At 39.4% G+C, this 21,755-nt stretch overlaps 1 protein-coding gene across 1 annotated transcript in view; it reads right to left on the reverse strand.

Moving 5' to 3' along the window:
- The window catches only part of IMPG1 (interphotoreceptor matrix proteoglycan 1), a 511,490-nt gene that overhangs the window by 267,835 nt on the left and 221,900 nt on the right, over positions 1-21,755 (reverse strand). Inside the window, exon 9 of the mRNA XM_063916848.1 lies at positions 4,245-4,477. Within this exon, the coding sequence (XP_063772918.1) occupies positions 4,245-4,477 (233 nt within the window). The remainder of the gene's footprint in view (positions 1-4,244; positions 4,478-21,755) is intronic.

Below are 21,755 nucleotides of genomic sequence, written 5' to 3' on the forward strand. Positions count from 1 at the left end.
GTAACCCTTTAGGGTTTTGCTGTTGCCCTTAGCAACAGCATTTCGGGTTCTCTACGTATTAAAACACAACATCTTGCTTTTCCCATCTGAGCAGTTCTAATACAAGGGAGATACCCAGTTCCTTAGCCTCTGGGCTTCTCTGTTCACCTTGTGTGTATTTTGTTACCCTATCACCTTCTGTGTACGTTATGTCATATTCCCCAGTCTGTCTGTGAGTCCATTTGTTTTGCATAACAGTTCTGACACCAGTACTTTCCTGCAGGCACTGGTGTGCATAACAGAAAGTAAGAGCAGTCCCAACCTATTAACACATGGACACACCCCTACATGTATTTCTACGGTCTTCCACATGATTATCAAAGGGACCACAGTCACCGGATAGGCCCAAACATCTCCATGTACTGTATGTTAGAACTCTGTCTATTTTGCTGTGTTTTCCAGTAATATGTTTCCCCGTCACCAGAGGTCTCCAGGGCTCCTGTTAGGTGAAGCTATAGTACTGGTTCTTACCAGTGTTACTGCTCTCTGGACTCTGTTCTGTACCCAGGCATCAGGTATGGGCAGTACGGATGGTGTAATGGTTAGCATTACTGCCTCACAGCACTGAGGTCATGGGTTCGATTCCCACCATGGCTCTACCTGTGCGGAGTTTGTATATTCTCCCCGTGCTTGCGTGGGTTTCCTCCGGGTACTCCGGTGTCCTCCCACAATCCAAAAATATACTGGTAGGTCAATTGGATCCCAACACAAAAATTAACCCTAGTATGAATGTGTGCGCGTGTACATGTGGTAGGGAATAGAGATTGTAAGCTCCACTGGGGCAGGGACCGATGTGAATGGCCAAATATTCTCTGTAAAGCGCTGCGGAATATGTGTGCGCTATATAAATAACTGGTAATAAATAATCAGGTAATTAATGATTCAATGCTTGAACCCAGCACTCATTGTTGGGTCATTGATGTTTCCTTATGTTTTTGTTTCATGTTTTGCCTTCCCAAGATTACTAGATACCCGATCCTGTTAATGTTACCTGTTTATGTTTTCTGGATCTGCCAAGCCAAGGAAATTCTGTATGGACTTACTGTATGTTTCATGTTCTGCCTTGGTCAGATTCCTCGATACCAGGTGAACTGATTTGCTAAGTATTTTCTGCCTTGTCAAAGTAATCTGCCTTATCAAGTTAAATTGCCATGCCAAGAAAATTTGCTTCTTACACAATGGCTTCTTACGCTCCTTTTAATTGAGGACAGGATGTGGTTCTTTTCTGAGAGAAAGTTAACCCTTTCTTCAAATATGGCAGACTGCCATTCTGCCACAGTGACCCTCTGTGCATTTGTATGTTTTTACTAATAATAATAGTAAAAAGCCCAGTCTGAGGAAATTCAGATCAGTAATATCAATATGTAGAGCAGAACATGAAATATAATCTAAGTTACCATCAAAACCAAAATTGAACCCTCAGGTCCTGAGTATAAATTAAACATATATATGCTGACTAGTCACTGATGTAACAGGAGCCTGTTGACAAATGTTGTAGAAAAAATATATACAGGTTGAGTATCCCATATCCATATATTCCGAAATACGGAATATTCCTAAATACGGACTTTTTTGAGTGAGAGTAAGATAGTGAAACCTTTGTTTTTTGATGGCTCAATGTACACAGACTTTGTTTATTACACAAAGTTATTAAAAATATTGTATTAAATGACCTTTAGGCTGTGTGTATAAGGTGTATATGAAAAATAAATGAATTGTGTGAATGTAGACACACTTTGTTTAATGCACAAAGTTATAAAAAATATTGTCTATAATGACCTTCAGGCTGTGTGTATAAGGTGTATATGAAACATAAATGCATTCTGTGCTTATATTTAGGTCCCATCTCCATGATATCTCATTATGGTATGCAATTATTCCAAAATATGGAAAAATCCCATATCCAAAATACCTCTTGTCCCAAGCATTTTGGATAAGGGATACTCAACCTCAAGAATTCTATAGATAATTAACGGATATTTTCTTGGAAGAAGCTGGTTGCACCCTAGTGTATGTGTATTGTTGATTGTGTGCATGGTATATGGTATGAATGGATCTGAAGCCCCAAATCTTGCCTAGAGCCCCATGGAATTTTTCCATAGCTCTACAGGATTTTGTGAGCTCATCACTTGGTCACCTTTGTATAAAATTAAGTGTGGTCATCCTGCCCCTGGCATGCAGTTTTTTTCTGGGTCTACAGATGGTTTTATTCTAGCACAGATGTTGTTGTCTTGTACCCTTTAGTCTACACCTTTAAAAGCCTCTACTCTGCTTCCTCAACTACCATCTGTAGCCCTATGCTCCACTGCAACACATCCAACAATATTTAGCATCTGCAAGCAGTATGGTTAAGGATATCCTAGACTTTTAAGGTTAACAAAAAAGGCATGGTAAATGCTATTCAAAATGTTAGTAAATAATCTAAAAGAGCATGGAATACAGTTTATTTTTTAATTAGTTTTGAATATGATAACGTCCAGATGGTGGCCTTTATTTCTGATACACATTTGTAGTCGATTTCTGAAGTTTTGCATCACTCGGTTGGGCATTTCCAGCATTATCACTGCAATTTCTTGACGAAGCTCACTTTCATTTGTCTGGATACATTAACAAGCATAAGTTTAATTATTGGGAGGAAAACAATCCTCATCTGCTTCAAGAAAGGCCTCTATACAGCCAACAGGGCCATCTTAAAGGTCTACAAACATCGACCATAAACCATTAATGAACTGAAGGCTGCTATATGCTAAGAAACGATGATATCATATTCAAAAGCAATTAAACATATACTGTATTCCATGCAATTTTAGATTATGTACTACAATTTTGAACAGCATTTACCATGATTTTTTTGTTAACCTTTAAAATCTGGTAGTTTTTTCCGCCTCACCCTGTATAACAAGTTTATAGGTTGGTAGAGAGTTGTTTGTAGTGTAAGCAAATGCTCTCCCAAAAACCAAGTACATTAGCATGCTAGTTGGGTTGTTTATTTAGCATACTGATAACATGACATCACCCAACAACTCCATGTACAATAAGTGCTGCAGATGCACCATATACCTATAAAATAGTTACTTGTCCAAAATCTAAGTCATTTCAAAGAGTTGTCCTAAAATTATCTGACTAGATCTACAGAGTATAGTAACAACAATGTCCCTCATTCCGAGTTGATCGCACCAAGCAACTTTTTGCTGCTGGTGCGATCAACTAATCTCTGCCTATGGGGGGAGTGTATTTTAGCATAGCAGGGCTGCGAATGCTTGTGCAGCCCTGCTATGCTAAAAAAGTTTTATACAAAGCAAGACTAGCCCTAGACCTACTTACCCTGTGCGACAGATTCAGCGATGCAGGTCCCGGCTTTGACATCCGACATCTGCCCTCTGTTCGCTTGGACACGCCTGCGTTTTTCTTACCACTCCCCAAAAACGGCTGGAAACGGTGAGTATCCACCCCGGAATGCCTCCGGCCTGTCCATCTTCTTGCGATCACCACTGCGATCACATTTGCTGCTGGCGGCGTCATTGCCCGGCGACTGTGCGCAAAGTGTCCGCTGCACATGTGCATTTCCGATCCATTCGCACCACAGTGAAGAACCGCTGCGTGCAAACGGGTCGGAATGACTCCCTATGGCCTGAAGGAGAGTATCACATAATGTGTGTATGTATATATATACGCACTGCATATATATGCTACATACATAGTAGGATCAGAATATACATGCAATTTTACGGAAGTATTCAGACTAGTGTTCATCTTTGGGTATGCAACAACTCCACAGCTCCTGCATTATCCCGTTCCCATTCAGAGCTACGTGTAATACAGATCAGGCTTCTTGAACAAATCATGACTTCTTGAACAGCCAGTTTCTGCCCATTGCAAATTCAAAAGTACATTTATTGCAAACTTCTAAATAAGATTTTAATAAAAGGTTAAAAGTAATTATCGTGCCAACTTGATCAGTCAGTTTTTTTTAAATTAACCCAATAAACACATTACTATTAAGAGTTCTCTAGTGGTATATACAGTATAACAGTGAGTGAAAACAAAAGGGAACTACATTTTACTTTATCTGATATTTATTTTTGTATTTTTAACATACATGTAACAAATGACAATTTGACCGACAAAAATGCAAATAAAGCTGTTTTAGAAAATATAATTTTATATGCTAAACACTGAATAAACCACAAAATCTATTTACTCACCATCTGAAAAGAAGAGGCTTTGGAGGTCAAGGGTCAAAGATCGATCATCGCGTAATGCCATGACAACAATCTCCTGTAATTCTGTTACTGTATATGACATTTCTTTTGCCTTTTCATTGTTACCATTTTCAACTTTGTTAGATGTGATAGTAGATGTCTCATCAATTTTATTTTTAGATTCAGCGTTGCCTTTTTCAAAGACCACAGCATACCGCACCACAATGCTATCAGATCTGCAGAAGGAAGAAGCAAGCATATTGAGTACAGTATATTGAGTTTGCTGTACATAGAACTGTTCTTATCTCACTTCTCCAAATGTTCTACTTTAACCTGTACAATGAATGGGCTCAAATGCAGACATTACGGATTTTAAATAGGAAACAAATAAATTGCACAGATATAAAATTAAATAAACTGATACAAATTCATAGATAAAAATGGGACTTCTGTAACTGTTTTGGCAATAGTAATTTACAGCTTCACTAGCCAACCTCAGACATTGTATTCATGCTTTTCACTGGCAAACACTTGCAGCCCCAACAATAGTACATATTTTGTTCAAAATATTATCTACACTAAATAACACTAACAAACATACTGTACAACATGTTCCATATCTATATCTCCCCTGCACTGGATGCAAGGATTTCTCCTTTGTCCACAGCTCAGCAGATATGTATTGACTTTGGCACATGTGCAACAGCAGCATATGGTACAGTAAATGAAGGGAAGACACCACTAAGCGGATATCTCTTTCGGTGTTCTTTATAAAGCAATAAATCTAAGATGCATTAATGAAGTGTAGCTAAAAAGGCTGCTGGTTAATATCATAATGTTAATATTATGGGAATAACATATAAATAAAATGTACCCATATTTGTCCTTCTTCTGTCTTGATTATGCAGCATGGAAAAGAAAAGGCAAGACATTTTATAAATTGCAATGCCTCCATTGCAGTAACATCTTTATATTTTATAAGTTTCAGATGATTCTTGTATAATTTGGATTGTTACTAGATGCTCACTGTTCGCTAGTTCAAAATGCAGTCGTTAGCGCCTTTAAAATCAGTTAGGGCTGCAATACTGTATATCCACTAATAGACAGGTAGATGCAGGGTCCATCAATAAGGTATATGGTTGAAAGCTCTACAGTAAAAAGATAGACAATCAATAGGGCGACCCCAAATGGTCAACATGCAAAAGTTTTGACTCTCTATATTTTTACTATAGACCTATTGAACCATACCCCATAAGTATATCATGGTTCAAAATTACAGATTTAATACAAAACATATGTTTTATACTGTAAATATACTGTATGGGGTTGATGTATCAAGTAATGAAAAGAGTGGGGATGTGAACCAGTGGATACGTTGTCCATAGCAAGCAATCAGCTTCTACACTAGCTTTCATTTTATAGAATGCACTTGATAATTATTACATCAAAGCTGATTGGTTGCTACGGGCAACTTTTCTACTGGTCTACTATTTCACTGTTTTCACATCTAGATACACAATCTAGATTCATTTTAAATGCTTTGTGATATCAAGGGGTAGAGTATGCTGTCATTAAATAAAATATGAATCCCATGGCATATAGACACCTTATAGCCCAGTAATGTTATTCCTAGGAATCCATCATTTTCAAGCTATTTGTTATTACCAGTGTGGGATTTTACCAATGGGCTGCGGGACTGCAGCCCCCCCCCCCCCAGTAAATTAGCCATCTCAGCTCATGTCAGTGAGCCAGACTGCACTGTGATCCGTGACTGCACTGGACACATTTTGAATGGCAGTGACTTCCTATTGGAAGTCCTACCTGCCATACACCCGCAAGACCGGCAGTCCTATTGGGAGGTGTTGACCGAGCTGCCATTAGCATAGACATGGCTTCCTGTGGGTAGTCATCCCCTGCCTTTCGGGCAGCCCAAGCAGGCTTCTATGACCTGCAGAAGATGCAGTCAATAGAAACTGAGGTTTTGCTCATGCGCAGTCCCGCCACAGCTGGTGTGCAACTGCATGCATCAGTCCCGATGCCTGTCCGCTACATTCTGCAGGGTGCCGGTGGCAGGGAGCAGGCAGCATGGCCGCCCTCTTCCATCCAGGTAGGATCTGCCGCTGGTTATAACTTAGTTTAAGCTCTGTACTAAGGGGCCCCAACATTTGAAAGAGGCCACCCCCTCTTTCCAAAATGGGTGTCCATTAATTATTTGTAGATAGATTAGGGGAGATCATCTCCCATGCCTAGCCTACAATATTTCAGGGGGTTAGTGTCTGGTAATCAGTGTGATCACCTGATATTAACTTTTATTTGGACATAAAGTTTGAAAGAGAGGACTCCCCTCTATCAAATGAGATAACCTTCATTTATTTATGTTATATGGTGGTTGAGGTAGAGGGACATAAAGTTGCTCAACCCACCATTTTCATTCATTTTTTTTCATACAATAGTGTTGCCATCATGCATGCGTGCACTGCAACCCTTCCAATTTTAGCACCGGTGGCTGTAGGGAGTACTCACTGGTCGTCTGGACTAGTGTGGATAAATTAATTTTATTATGACAGGCACCATTCCCACCACTTCTGAGGCTAAGTGGGGTTGATTCTCCACACTGTGGGTGCATATATGAGGGCAATGTAAGGCTATATGCAGTTGCGGCTCCAGAGGAGGGGCTTCAGGTCAGTTCAAATTTCAATTAGTGGAGTCACACCATGGTCACCAACTGCCATTTCAAACTGACTCACTGGCAGTTGGTATAGCTCCCGTATTTGAATTTTGAGCTGAGCTGCAGCCCCACCACTGGAGCTGCCCATGGCTATGTGTAACTTGTAGAAGCTGCAATGCAGTAGCATAACTTTTAGGGTCTACGTTATTAAGTGTAGCACAATACACTTTGGTTTTGCATGTGCACCTACATGGTCCACTCTGACCACATCAAGGTCCTCCCAGGAGATGCATTTGCAAACTAGAAGTGTAGGTGTGCTTAAAGACTATGTAAAAGTCTAAGGACCACTACTAATGTTGCTTAGAAGACTGAGATATGTGGTTTAGTTTGACACATTGCATATTGGTCCAGTCATATTGCTAGGATAAAGAGTGCTTAGTGGGCTGTTTGAAGCAGCCAAACAACAATATTCATTTGGGTTTAAGAAGGTTGTTGGAGTATAGAAAGAGAATACCTGTAAGTTATGTGTGTGAGGAGAGGTGGTAAATGGTTAGAACAGAAAACGCAGTAGCAAAATAGAGAAGGGGAAGTATGTATAGATTACATGGGTCTTTGCAGGTGAGGTGTAACAATGCCCCCAGTGCTGTGACCACAATTCTGGCACGTGCCTATATTTGTACTGAACAAGGGGGTGTAGCCATGCCCACTCCTGTGGTTACAACCCCAGCACCCAGGCCAATCAAAAGTCTTGGTAACCAAGAGAATAGAGGCTTATTAATTGGGTATCATAGCCAAGGGAGGTTAAGAGAGATTGTCTGAAGATGACTTTTCAGGGAATTTATGAAGGTTTGGAGACTACAGGGAATTCTTGTAGGGACTGAATTCCACTGAATGGTAATCTAATTGAGAGATGCAGAGTATAAGTATAATAATAAAATAAGTATGTAATATAAAGGAAATGACACAGCAGACCAGCAGTAGATGATTGCTTTATGAGGAAAATACATTTTGCTACATTAAAAATAGGTTTTATGGTGAAAGTCTATTTAGGGGGAAGAACAATATGGAGAGAATTGCAATATTCAGCAGTGGAGGTTATGAGCACATAAATGAAAAGGTTATGCAGTTTGAGATATGTGAGTGTTTGGAAATATGTCTTAGATGCCTGTAACAGAATTTGGATATAGATTGGATGTGGGTAGCAACGGACATAAATTTAGTTCTCTCCTGAAGTGCATCTGGAAAGATAATTCTTGACCCATTAAGATAATAGGATGAGCTCTGATCTCTGCAACTCAGAACTGGTACTAAAATCAAGTTGTTTTGTAAGGGGAAAGACTGTGGACCTCCCATACAGCAAGGAAAGCCTATAAAATGAAAAATGCTTCCACAAATGTACATTTAATTTCACTCGTACTCTGCTCCACACATTCCAAGTAAAATTCTCACTCCAACCATATACAACAGCTGGTATAATGTATCTGCTTCTGCAAACTCTATCATTTTGCTCTATAATCCTTTGTGTTTTTACAATGCTCTAGGTCCACTAAGCACATTTGCGTAAAACTGGGTATCATGGTTCCATAGAAGCGCAGTTTGTGCTACAAGTTGGGTACTTTGTGCTGTGTAAATGTGGCCCCCAAAACTAATTGCACTATTTACAGGAATTATTGGCCATTGATACATTTACGTGGGTATATGTAAGACTGAATATTTGTTCTGGGAAATGTTTATTCCTGACAATGTTCCAGATTGTAAATATTTGCCACTTTTGTAATCTTGAATGTAACGTAATTTCCAGAATCTATAATTGTGATCTATAGCACTATAGTCACATTTCTTTATCATGTGTTTTATATACTAGTTATACATTCTAGAGTACACTATAATTCATTACTTATGTACTCCTACAACGCACTATGTTCAATTTCTATTTCCACTAATATGAATTGACAATATCAACCATCCAGCTCAATATAGTATGAGAGCACAGTAGGTGGGAGTAAGTGTATACATCAAAAAGTTAAAATGCTGTATTGTAAAGGACATTTTATTTTCAAGCACAAGCAGACTTACTTTAGGTCAGATTTGCTGCTATTAATATGAGTTTAAAGCAGAACAAACCCCAATCAATGTTAAATGTACAGTAAGGTGGCTATCCTATGCTTATCGTGACTTTAGAATAGAAAATAGAACAATTTAAAGGAGTACTAAGAGAGGTTGGGTTTCTTCCTTGTTCATTGATAAAGCTATAATGTGTGATAATGACTTAGAGTATTACCGGCAAGGAGACAGATTCATCTGATATGCATATTAATGTTCCCTTGAAACAGGACATCTACTTTCCCATGAGAGGTAAAGTACATAAAAGATGTTTTATGACGTGAAGGTCATATTTTGATTTGGGAGCTCATTAAAATTGCTCTGCAATTAGGATAATCTAAATTATTTAACAGTGTGTTAGTTTTGTTCTCAGTCCTTTGTACAGATTATTAATATTTTGTGTACATCAGAATGAAGTTAACTTTAACCTAGTTAATATTTAATATCTATTTTTGGAATGATGTTCATTTTATTAATTAATGCCTTCAGTGATGCCTTCAGCTAAATTCTATCACAGGAACTCAGATTTTTATAGGTATAACTTAACTACAAATTCATGTAAGATTTTGCTGGTAATGTGTAAAGGACAGAAGACTTCCTGCCTGTTAACTGCAATACTAGCAAGTGGCAGGTCATTGCCCAGTGTCAGTGGAAGCCACAACGGTACAAACCATATCTGCATAAAACCTGGTTCTTCTTACAACCACAATCTGGTTATGGAACTATAGTTGCCATTGCGGCCTATTTATCTTCCCATGGATCTTAATAATATTGTCAGCCCCTGTAGCAGAACATTATTTCTATAACATAATGAAACAGTACTGTATGTAGTGATGTGATCATGTAATCTGACAGGTATACTTTGTATGATCTGTACCATACAGATGAGTCCTTGCTCATCTTTGCCATTAGCTGCGGCAATCATGGGTCATTTGCCACAACTAGTGTGCCCGCAGCCCTTTCATACAGTCCCATTTTGTGGAATGCTTTAGAGATCATTGACCCAAGTATATTATATTGCATCATTGTTATGTAACAAGTGAATAGTAGTTTCTCTAATACAGAAAATTTACTTTTTTCCAGCAACAGAGCCTGATCTCAATATAATTAGAGATGTGCAGGGCCCCCCATGTTTTGGTTTTGGTTCCAATTCATTATCGTGTTTTGGTTTTGTCAAGATCACCCTCAAGTGTTTTGGTTCATTTTGGTTCAGTTTAAAATCGATTACAAAATCACTAACCATTGATAAAAATATTTCAAAATTGATAATAGCTAAAATCATATAAATTTAGCAATCCAAACCCAAACTTTGTATTTAAAATCCGAATTCCAAACGTTGGGATGATATGAACCGAAACTCAGTTTGTATAAGATGTCCTTGGGGAATGCAGACCAGGATTTGGTTTGGTTTGGATTCAGAAAATTCGGGTGGATTTGGATTTAATGGAGAACCGAACCGCACATCTGGAAATATAATCATATGTCTAACTTGTGTGGATACTGTTTGGCTTTTATTTTTGTAAAAAATTTTTTCTTTGTGAAAATTCTGCCTGTAGCTCCTCATAGGTAAATTAGTAAGTATGCGATATCAAAACTTTTAATGGAGGAAAAGCCACACAGCGAAATCTAATTACATATTTGCTGCAGATTTAGGATTAGTTTGTTCTATATGGTCAATAATAGAAATATGTTTATGGTTTTGTTATTTTTATACAGTAATAACAAGAATGATGTGGAGTGCCTTCTAATGAAAACAGGTCTAAGCAGAGCTATGAAACATATTAGATTTTAAGGATCATGCAAATGCCCATTGCAACTTCAAGATAGCTATACATTGTATTTGCAGAGAAACATTGGCCTGTATCTGCAATGGCCACCACTGCACTGTCTCAGCCACGTGATCCTTTGCTTTCAGAATAAAGAATACTGCAGAATAATTATAGTTGTGCATCATGCATCATGTTGAATAGTTTTTCTGTAATAAAAACAGATTTAATACAAGGCTAACTTTGTTGTACTGTATATACTATAGTAAATTTGTATTCAAGGTAATTTTCATTGTAGGATTGGTTCAAGTACAAAAATTGGCTCACAACAACATATTACCCATTCGCAAAGGGTGAAAGCATTAGATGGAAATACTCTGCTTTCAGTGTATATAATGCATATAAAAGCCATAACCATTTCCACATGATTTCAATTTCAAACTGTCATGAGGAAAATGTATTTTTTATTTATAATATGTGTATTACATTTGTTCTCCTCTGGAACATACTGTACATAGGATGTGTGTACCATTGCCCTGATTTAGAGATGTGTTTACGTCCATTAGTGGCACATAAGAATATGCAGTTTCAATCTGTACCTTAGTACCAACATGAATCCTAAACTTTATCTTGTCTTAGACTTGTGACCCATTGCACAGATATGGATTAAAAGATTGACAGTATCCAGAGAGACAGCTGATAGGTCAACACCATACGGTCGATAGTAGATAAGTCAAAAGGTCGACATGGTCAAAAGGTCAACAGTTAAATGTCAACATAGATTTAGGTTGACCGGGTCAAAAGGTCAATAGGCTCAAAAGGTTGACATACAAATGGTCAACACAAAAAAGTTGACACATGCTTTTTGTGTTATTTTAAGTCTAATCCTAACCCTAACCCACCGCTTAGTGCTTGACCCAAACCGTCCCCATTTTGCAGCCTAACCCTAACCCTTTACCAAGTGCTTAACACTATTCATCCCATTCGGTAAAGTCCAAAAAATCCAGATAAAAGTCTAGAAATGTTGGAAAGCAGGTGCCCTTATGCCATTGTACCATAATACATTTACAGTATGTGTTTATTGTTCAGATTATGCTCCCAGTGAGTAGCTTTTTAGATACAGTACCTGCAGGGCCTGCTTTACCATTAGGCAGCTTTAGATGGCTACCTAGTGGCACCAGCCCCTGAAGGTCACCACTGAATTCATCTAGCAAAAAGCTGAAGGATGCAACTTCCTCCTGTTACACTGCGCTGGCAGCTGCTCCAGGTCTTATCAGGTGCAGCTGCCACTATCAGGCTGTACCACATAGTGCCTCAGCGATTCCTCCATGCCAACACGTGTAACATCAAGTCATGTTAAGGCACATAGGAGGCGGATGTAACTATGGCTACTGAGGGTAGCCCCCACGGCCACTCCTCATAACCCTAATACACCACCTCCAGGCCCCTGGATGCTGGCTGTATAGCAGCAAGCAGCACCTGACTATATGTCTGCACCCTGTAGCATCACTGTGTTACTGCCTGTAAGAGGAATAAGCCAATGAAGAGATGAAACAAAAAAATAAACTTTAGGTAAGTTAACCATGAGAGTTTCTGTGGAACCACCGACAGTACAGATCTTACAACCTGATGGGTGGTTTGTAAACAGCATAATAAGGAAAACATAACCACTGGGGCACAATACAGTACAAATAAAGGAGGAGGAGCTCAATTATGACCTTACAGATGGGGGTGGGGGTGGTGGAACACAATAAGGAGCATAAAAATATATGCATGTCTGTGCTTTTATATATATATATATATATATATATATATACATATATATATATATATATATATATATATATATATATACATAGAAAATGACAGCACTCAGTCAAAAAAAAATGTTTAAGCATTAGTGTGGTGCCAGGTCAAAAATAATTATAATATCACTCACTTTCCCATAGAGAAAAAATGCAAAAACCTGCACTCACGATTCAGTTGAAAGCAGAAGAGGATTTATTCTTCAAAACAAATCCATTAGTGATACATCCAACATCTGTGGCCTGACAGCTGTTTCAACGCATACAGCCCTTGAAGAAAACCTGTATACGTTGAAACAGCTTTCGGGCCACAGTTGTTGGATGTATCACTAATGGATTTGTTTTAAAGAATAAATCCTCTTCTGCTTTCAACTGGATCGTGAGTGCTGGTTTTTGCATTTTTTCTCTATGGGAAAGTGAGTGATATTAGATATATATATATATACACACACACACACACACACACACACACACACACACACACACACACACACGTAAAGGGGTGTACAGTAGTTGGCATCCTGTACCCGACCCCAATTAAATATCCCCACCGGACCTCATATACAATTTTATATATATATATATATATATATATATATATATATATAAACATGCACTTAGCAGCAGCACTCAGACAGAAGACACATTTGGGGCAAATCTCCTGGTTCGTTTTGATAGTCTGCAATGGGAGCTCAAAAAACATAAACTTAATAGGCAATTGAAGTATGAATTTTTTAAAGGTGCTAGGGCATCTGATTCTTATTCTAATAGATCTGAGAGTATTCCTGTTCAGTTGCGTAGATTACAACCTCGATCGAATTTCGATCCAACCTCGAATAATGAGACTATCAAAACTTTTAACCGCATGTTGAATAATGATGTAATGGTTACTCTAGGCTCTGATGTTGAGATCTCTGAATCCTTTAATAACCTGAGTAAAAATGAATTTGGCGCACTTGTTGATTTGTATACTTATACCGATATCATGATTCGCCCCGCCGATAAGGGCAGGGAAATCTTGATACAGGATTTATCAGCTTACATAGTGGAATAAGAATGCCAACTTAGTGATAAACATGTATATCGGGTATTGGACTGTGATCCAAACTTGGGTGTTCCTTGAGAGAATTAGACACAGATTACAAACAGCTGTTGACAATGGTCTGATTTATAGCGAATTGATGCATGCTTTAATTGTAGAACATCCTACTGTTCCTGTGTTATATTCATTACCGAAGGTACATAAGTCCATGCAATCACCCCACGGTCGACCTACCATTGCTGCACGTAATGGTCTACACCAACATATTTCGACTTACCTTGGCTTATTACTACAACCATGTATTATTGATCACCCCAGATATTTACTTGACACCGCAGCCTTTTTAAATAGGTTGGATACTATTGGTCCTATTCCCCCTGATTGCTTTTTATGTAGTATCGATATTACCAGTCTGTATACAGTGATCCCCAATACTCAGGGTTTATATGCTGTTAGGAAACTGATTTCAAATCATCCTGCATATGTTGGTCCAGATGTTGACCTGATTATTGATCTGCTGGAGATGGTGCTTACCTGCAATTATTTTTTGTTTAATGGCCAATTTTATTTACAAACAGCAGGCTGTGCGATGGGGTCCAATGTGGCCCCATTGTACGCCAATACGTATATGTTTTTGGCAGAACAGGAAATATTTTTTGACAATCCCGTTTTTTCAGAAAGTGTTATATTATTTTGGAGATACATTGACGATCTCTTTATAATTTGGTCTGGTTCTAAACAGACGTTGGAAATGTTTTTTGAATCACATAACAAAACTGATCATCAGATTAAGTTAAAATATATGATTGACTCTGGTTCTGTCAATTATTTGGACGGGAAGGTAATGCTGCATGATGGTACCATCTCCACTGATTTATACTGTAAACCTACAGATAGGTTTTCTCTTTTGCATGCACAGAGCTTTCATCCAAAGTCCATGAAATATAGCTTACCTTATTTGCAGTTTGTGCAGGCAATTAGGATTTGTACTGATGTGAATCAGGCTGCTGCTAATATTGATGTAATGGTCAATAAGTTTATGAGTAGGAGCTATGATATTAAACTCCTTTTGAAGGCTAAACAGAGAGCTTTAAGTTGCTCAAGAGTGGATCTTTTAAAGAAGTCTGATAAACAACGTAAGGATGTGTTACCTTGCGTTACTCACTTTAATGATAGAAGTATGATGATTATGAACACTGCTCGAAATAATTGGCCATTACTTACTAGTGACAGGAACTTGAATCTTTCTAATACAAAAATGATGCTGTGTTTTACACGAGGTCGGAATATTAGGGACTGGGTCATGCATACAGATGTGACAGGTTTACGGGCTGCACAAAGTGAACAGAACTTTTTATCTTTACAGAAAGGTGACATGTAGGTCTTTGACCACAGGTAAAACATTTAATCATCCCTATAGTGGCAAGCATTATACTATTAAACATTGAGTGACATGTACTACTAAATTTATTATTTATATGTTGTCATGTCCCTGCGGGTTGAATTATATCGGTAAGACTGATAGGACCCTCAGGGAGACTCTTGGATTGCATTGCTTTTTATGAAAAGATTATGTATGCTTGTTGGTTATCATTATATAACTATTGTTTATCAGTTATGTAATTAATATAGGATCTTCCTGTGCTGTGTAACCTTCTACCTTCTCTCTCTGTTTATATGACCCTGGACTGTGTCATTACTGCACTGTTTCTTAATAATCCTCTCGACTAGATTTATAGATTTATGCATGTTTAACAATGTCTTTTGATTCATTAAGGGGCGGTGCTAGCTTTGTAGCCTTATACATGTTTTAGAATTTGATACTTGGGGCGCTGTTTGTTATGTGCCTGTTATACCATGCTGTATGTATTTTGTTTGTGTCTCCTAGACAACGGGCGCATTATGATGGTATAGTTTGTCTGCGCCAGAGTACCGTGCGATGTTGCCTCACCATACACCTGTGGTTAGTTTGAGTTGCTCCGGTTATGGGCGGGTATTGGTGATGTGGTTATGCCGCTCCGACATGCCGGGCCCGTACACCTGGATATGATTATGTGGTGATTGGACTGCTTTATAAGGTATGTGTATTGTGTTTTATGTTATCCTGATGACGAATTGATTAAATTCGAAACGTTGAAAACTTCCTGCAGTGCAGTGTGTCTTTGTCTTCGAGTGCCACCTTACATGTCGCTTTATTGTTGTACCTCACAGCAGGTACCTAGGAGGGCACCGGAGCATACTATACCATTGAATGGGAGTGCTACTTGAATTGACTTTTATATATATATATATATATATATACATACATAGAAAATGACAGCACTCAGTCCAAAAAAAAAAACATTTAAGCATTAGTGTGGTGCCAGGTCAGAAAGAATTATAATATCACTCACTTTCCCATAGAGAAAAAAATGCAAAAACCAGCACTCACGATTCAGTTGAAAGCAGAAGAGGATTTATTCTTCAATACAAATCCATTAGTGATACATCCAACAACTGTGGCCCAACAGCTGTTTCAATGCATACAGGTTTTCTTCAAGCCCCTGAAGAATACCTGTATGCGTTGAAACAGCTTTCGGGCCACAGTTGTTGGATGTATCACTAATGGATTTGTTTTGAAGAATAAATCCTCTTCTGCTTTCAACTGAATCATGAGTGCTGGTTTTTGCATGTTTTCTCTATGGGAAAGTAAGTGATATTATATATATATATATATATAAAAAAAATATACACACACACACACACACACACACACACACACACACACACACACGTAAAGGGGTGTACAGTAGTTGGCATCCTATACCCAACCCCAATTAAATATCCCCACCGGACATCATACACAATAATATATATATATGTATTCTGTATATATATATATATATATATATATATGAAACGAAATAGAGGAGATGGCGCCAAGGGAGTTATATCAACGCCCTACCTAAAAACGGACCCTTACAGTACTCTCCGGATAAATTACGTCAGATAACAAATACTAACATAAAAATGTATTAAAACAACATATAAACCCGACACAAATGTTCATAAGTATACAGAGTTGATACATTTACATTTGTCGCACAATTTGAACAATCAGTTTGTAGTGATGAGGAAAAAGCGTAGATATATCACTACGATTTCCTCCTTCTCCTTATTGTAGATTCGGAGGTAACATCAGATAATAGATAGATAAATAACCCAACGCGTTTCGTCTTGTTCCAAGACTTCATCAGGGGTAAAATCTCTTCATTTCAGAACATATTGTCAGCACATAAAAGGTCATTCAAAGATGTATGAACAACGTTTCAATATTTCAATGGGACTTGATTGATACAGCGAGGACCATACCTCATATATCATCAGCTTGAGTCTGACATTCAGATATTCGAATATGGGGAAGATTCATATGTGTATAGAATCTAACTGGTTCGCAAGCATAAGGAACCTCGTCGGTCAGCAGCTTGAACCTGACACTCAGAGACTCAGGAGTGAAGGCAATTCAAATGGGTATAATGTCTAACCAATTTAGAACACGTGGTAGACCTCGTCGGTCAGCAGCTTGAACCTGACACTCAGAGACTCAGGAGTGAAGGCAATTCAAATGGGTATAATGTCTAACCAATTTAGAACACGTGGTAGACCCTCCTGTGGTGCAGTGCTGACAGCCAAGTCTCTGTATAATACCAGGTACCTAGGAGGGCACCGGAGCATACTATACCATTGAATGGGAGTGCTACTTGAATTGACTTTTATATATATATATATATATATATATATATACATACATAGAAAATGACAGCACTCAGTCCAAAAAAAAAAACATTTAAGCATTAGTGTGGTGCCAGGTCAGAAAGAATTATAATATCACTCACTTTCCCATAGAGAAAAAAATGCAAAAACCAGCACTCACGATTCAGTTGAAAGCAGAAGAGGATTTATTCTTCAATACAAATCCATTAGTGATACATCCAACAACTGTGGCCCAACAGCTGTTTCAATGCATACAGGTTTTCTTCAAGCCCCTGAAGAATACCTGTATGCGTTGAAACAGCTTTCGGGCCACAGTTGTTGGATGTATCACTAATGGATTTGTTTTGAAGAATAAATCCTCTTCTGCTTTCAACTGAATCATGAGTGCTGGTTTTTGCATGTTTTCTCTATGGGAAAGTAAGTGATATTATATATATATATATATATATAAAAAAAATATACACACACACACACACACACACACACACACACACACACACACACACGTAAAGGGGTGTACAGTAGTTGGCATCCTATACCCAACCCCAATTAAATATCCCCACCGGACATCATACACAATAATATATATATATGTATTCTGTATATATATATATATATATATATATACACTGCTCAAAAAAATAAAGGGAACACTAAAATAACACATCCTAGATCTGAATGAATGAAATATTCTTATTAAATACTTAGTTCTTTACATAGTTGAATGTGTTGACAACAAAATCACACAAAAATTATCAATGAAAATCAAATTTATTAACCCATGGAGGTCTGGATTTGGAGTCCCCCTCAAAATTAAAGTGGAAAAACACACTACAGGCTGATCCAACTTTGATGTAATGTCCTTAAAACAAATCAAAATGAGGCTCTGTAGTGTGTGTGGCCTCCACGTGCCTGAATGACCTCCCTACAATGCCTGGGCATGCTACCTATGAGGTGGCAGATGGTCTCCTGAGGGATCTCCTCCCAGACCTGGACTAAAGCATCCGCCAACTCCTGGACAGTCTGTGGTGCAACGTAGCGTTGGTGGATGGAGTGAGACATGATGTCCCAGATGTGCTCAATTGGATTCAGGTCTGGGGAATGGGCGGGCCAGTCCATAGCGTCAATGCCATCTTGCAGGAACTGCTGACACACTCCAGCCACATGAGGTCTAGCATTGTCTTGCATTAGGAGGAACCCAGGGCCAACCGCACCAGCATATGGTCTCACAAGGGGTCTGAGGATCTCATCTCGGTACCTAATGGCAGTCAGGCTACTTCTGGCGAGCACATGGAGGGCTGTGCGGTCCCCCAAAGAAATGCCACCCCACACCATTACTGACCCACTGCCAAATGGTCATGCTGGAGGATGTTGCAGGCAGCAGAACGTTCTCCTTGGCGTCTCCAGACTCTGTCACATCTGTCACATGTGCTTAGTGAGAACCTGCTTTCATCTGTGAAGAGCACAGGGCGCCAGTGGCGAATTTGCCAATCTTGGTGTTCTCTGGCAAATGCCAAACATCCTGCACGGTGTTTGGCTGTAAGCACAACCCCCACCTGTGGACGTCGGGCTCTCATACCACCCTCATGGAGTCTGTTTCTGATCATTTGAGTAGACACATGCACATTTGTGGCTTGCTGGAGGTCATTTTGCAGGGCTCTGGCAGTGCTCCTCCTGTTCCTCCTTGCACAAAGGCGGAGGTAGCGGTCCTGCTGCTGGGTTGTTGCCCTCCTACGGCCTCCTCAACATCTCCTGATGTACTGGCCTGTCTCCTGGTAGCGCCTCCATGCTCTGGACACTACGCTGACAGACACAGCAAACCTTCTTGCCACAGCTCGCAGTGATGTGCCATCCTGGATGAGCTGCACTACCTGAGCCACTTGTGTGGGCTGTAGGGAGGTCATACAGGCACGTGGAGGCCACACACACTACTGAGCCTCATTTTGACTTGTTTTAACGACATTACATCAAAGTTGGATCAGCATGTAGTGTGTTTTTCCACTTTAGTTTTGAGGGTGACTCCAAATCCAGACCTCCATGGGTTAATAAATTTGATTTCCATTGATCATTTTTGTGTGATTTTGTTGTCAGCACATTCAACTATGTAAAGAACAAAGTATTTAATAAGAATATTTCATTCATTCAGATCTAGGATGTGTTATTTTAGTGTTCCCTTTATTTTTTTGAGCAGTGTATATAAACATGCACTTAGCAGCGAAACTCAGAAAGAAGACAAATTTGGGGCAAATCTCCTGGTCAATGTTTCAATGAAAAAGTCCTTTTCATCAGGACTTGTACATTGAAACGTTGATCAGGAGACTTGCCTCAAATGTGTCTTCTTTCTTAGTGCCGCTGCTACGTGCATGTATACTTGTATCACTGTGTTTAAACTAGAGATGAGCGGGTTCGGTTTCTCTGAATCCGAACCCGCCCGAACTTCATGTTTTTTTTCACGGGTCCGAGCGACTCGGATCTTCCCGCCTTGCTCGGTTAACCCGAGCGCGCCCGAACGTCATCATGACGCTGTCGGATTCTCGCGAGGCTCGGATTCTATCGCGAGACTCGGATTCTATATAAGGAGCCGCGCGTCGCCGCCATTTTCACACGTGCATTGAGATTGATAGGGAGAGGACGTGGCTGGCGTCCTCTCCATTTAGATTAGGGTTGAGAGAGAGAGAGAGAGATTGACCTGAGGCTGTGATACTGTAGAAGAGAGTGCAGAGTTTAGTGACTGACGACCACAGTGACCACCAGACAGTGCAGTTGTTTGTTTTATTTAATATATCCGTTCTCTGCCTGAAAAAAACGATACACACAGTGACTCAGTCACATACCATATCTGTGTGCACTGCTCAGCCCAGTGTGCTGCATCAATGTATATATATATCTGACTGTGCTCAGCTCACACAGCTTATAATTGTGGGGGAGACTGGGGAGCACTGCAGTGCCAGTTATAGGTTATAGCAGGAGCCAGGAGTACATAATATTATATAAAAATTAAACAGTGCACACTTTTGCTGCAGGAGTGCCACTGCCAGTGTGACTAGTGACCAGTGACCTGACCACCAGTATATATAATATTAGTAGTATACTATCTCTTTATCAACCAGTCTATATTAGCAGCAGACACAGTACAGTGCGGTAGTTCACGGCTGTGGCTACCTCTGTGTCGGCACTCGGCAGCCCGTCCATAATTGTATATACCACCTAACCGTGGTTTTTTTTTCTTTCTTTATACATACATACTAGTTACGAGTATACTATCTCTTTATCAACCCGTCTATATATTAGCAGCAGACACAGTACAGTGCGGTAGTTCACGGCTGTGGCTACCTCTGTGTCGGCACTCGGCAGCCCGTCCATAATTGTATATACCACCTAACCGTGGTTTTTTTTTCTTTCTTTATACATACATACTAGTTACGAGTATACTATCTCTTTATCAACCAGTCTATATATTAGCAGCAGACACAGTACAGTGCGGTAGTTCACGGCTGTGGCTACCTCTGTGTCGGCACTCGGCAGCCCGTCCATAATTGTATATACCACCTAACCGTGGTTTTTTTTTCTTTCTTTATACATACATACTAGTTACGAGTATACTATCTCTTTATCAACCAGTCTATATTAGCAGCAGACACAGTACAGTGCGGTAGTTCACGGCTGTGGCTACCTCTGTGTCGGCACTCGGCAGCCCGTCCATAATTGTATATACCACCTAACCGTGGTTTTTTTTTCTTTCTTTATACATACATACTAGTTACGAGTATACTATCTCTTTATCAACCAGTCTATATATTAGCAGCAGACACAGTACAGTGCGGTAGTTCACGGCTGTGGCTACCTCTGTGTCGGCACTCGGCAGCCCGTCCATAATTGTATATACCACCTAACCGTGGTTTTTTTTTCTTTCTTTATACATACATACTAGTTACGAGTATACTATCTCTTTATCAACCAGTCTATATATTAGCAGCAGACACAGTACAGTGCGGTAGTTCACGGCTGTGGCTACCTCTGTGTCGGCACTCGGCAGCCCGTCCATAATTGTATATACCACCTAACCGTGGTTTTTTTTTCTTTCTTTATACATACATACTAGTTACGAGTATACTATCTCTTTATCAACCAGTCTATATATTAGCAGCAGACACAGTACAGTGCGGTAGTTCACGGCTGTGGCTACCTCTGTGTCGGCACTCGGCAGCCCGTCCATAATTGTATATACCACCTAACCGTGGTTTTTTTTTCTTTCTTTATAGTCATACTAGTTACGAGTATACTATCTCTTTATCAACCAGTCTATATTAGCAGCAGACACAGTACAGTGCGGTAGTTCACGTCTGTGGCTACCTCTGTGTCGGCACTCGGCAGCCC

Source organism: Pseudophryne corroboree, chromosome 4, assembly GCF_028390025.1.
Source record: "Pseudophryne corroboree isolate aPseCor3 chromosome 4, aPseCor3.hap2, whole genome shotgun sequence".
Classification (NCBI taxonomy): domain Eukaryota; kingdom Metazoa; phylum Chordata; class Amphibia; order Anura; family Myobatrachidae; genus Pseudophryne; species Pseudophryne corroboree.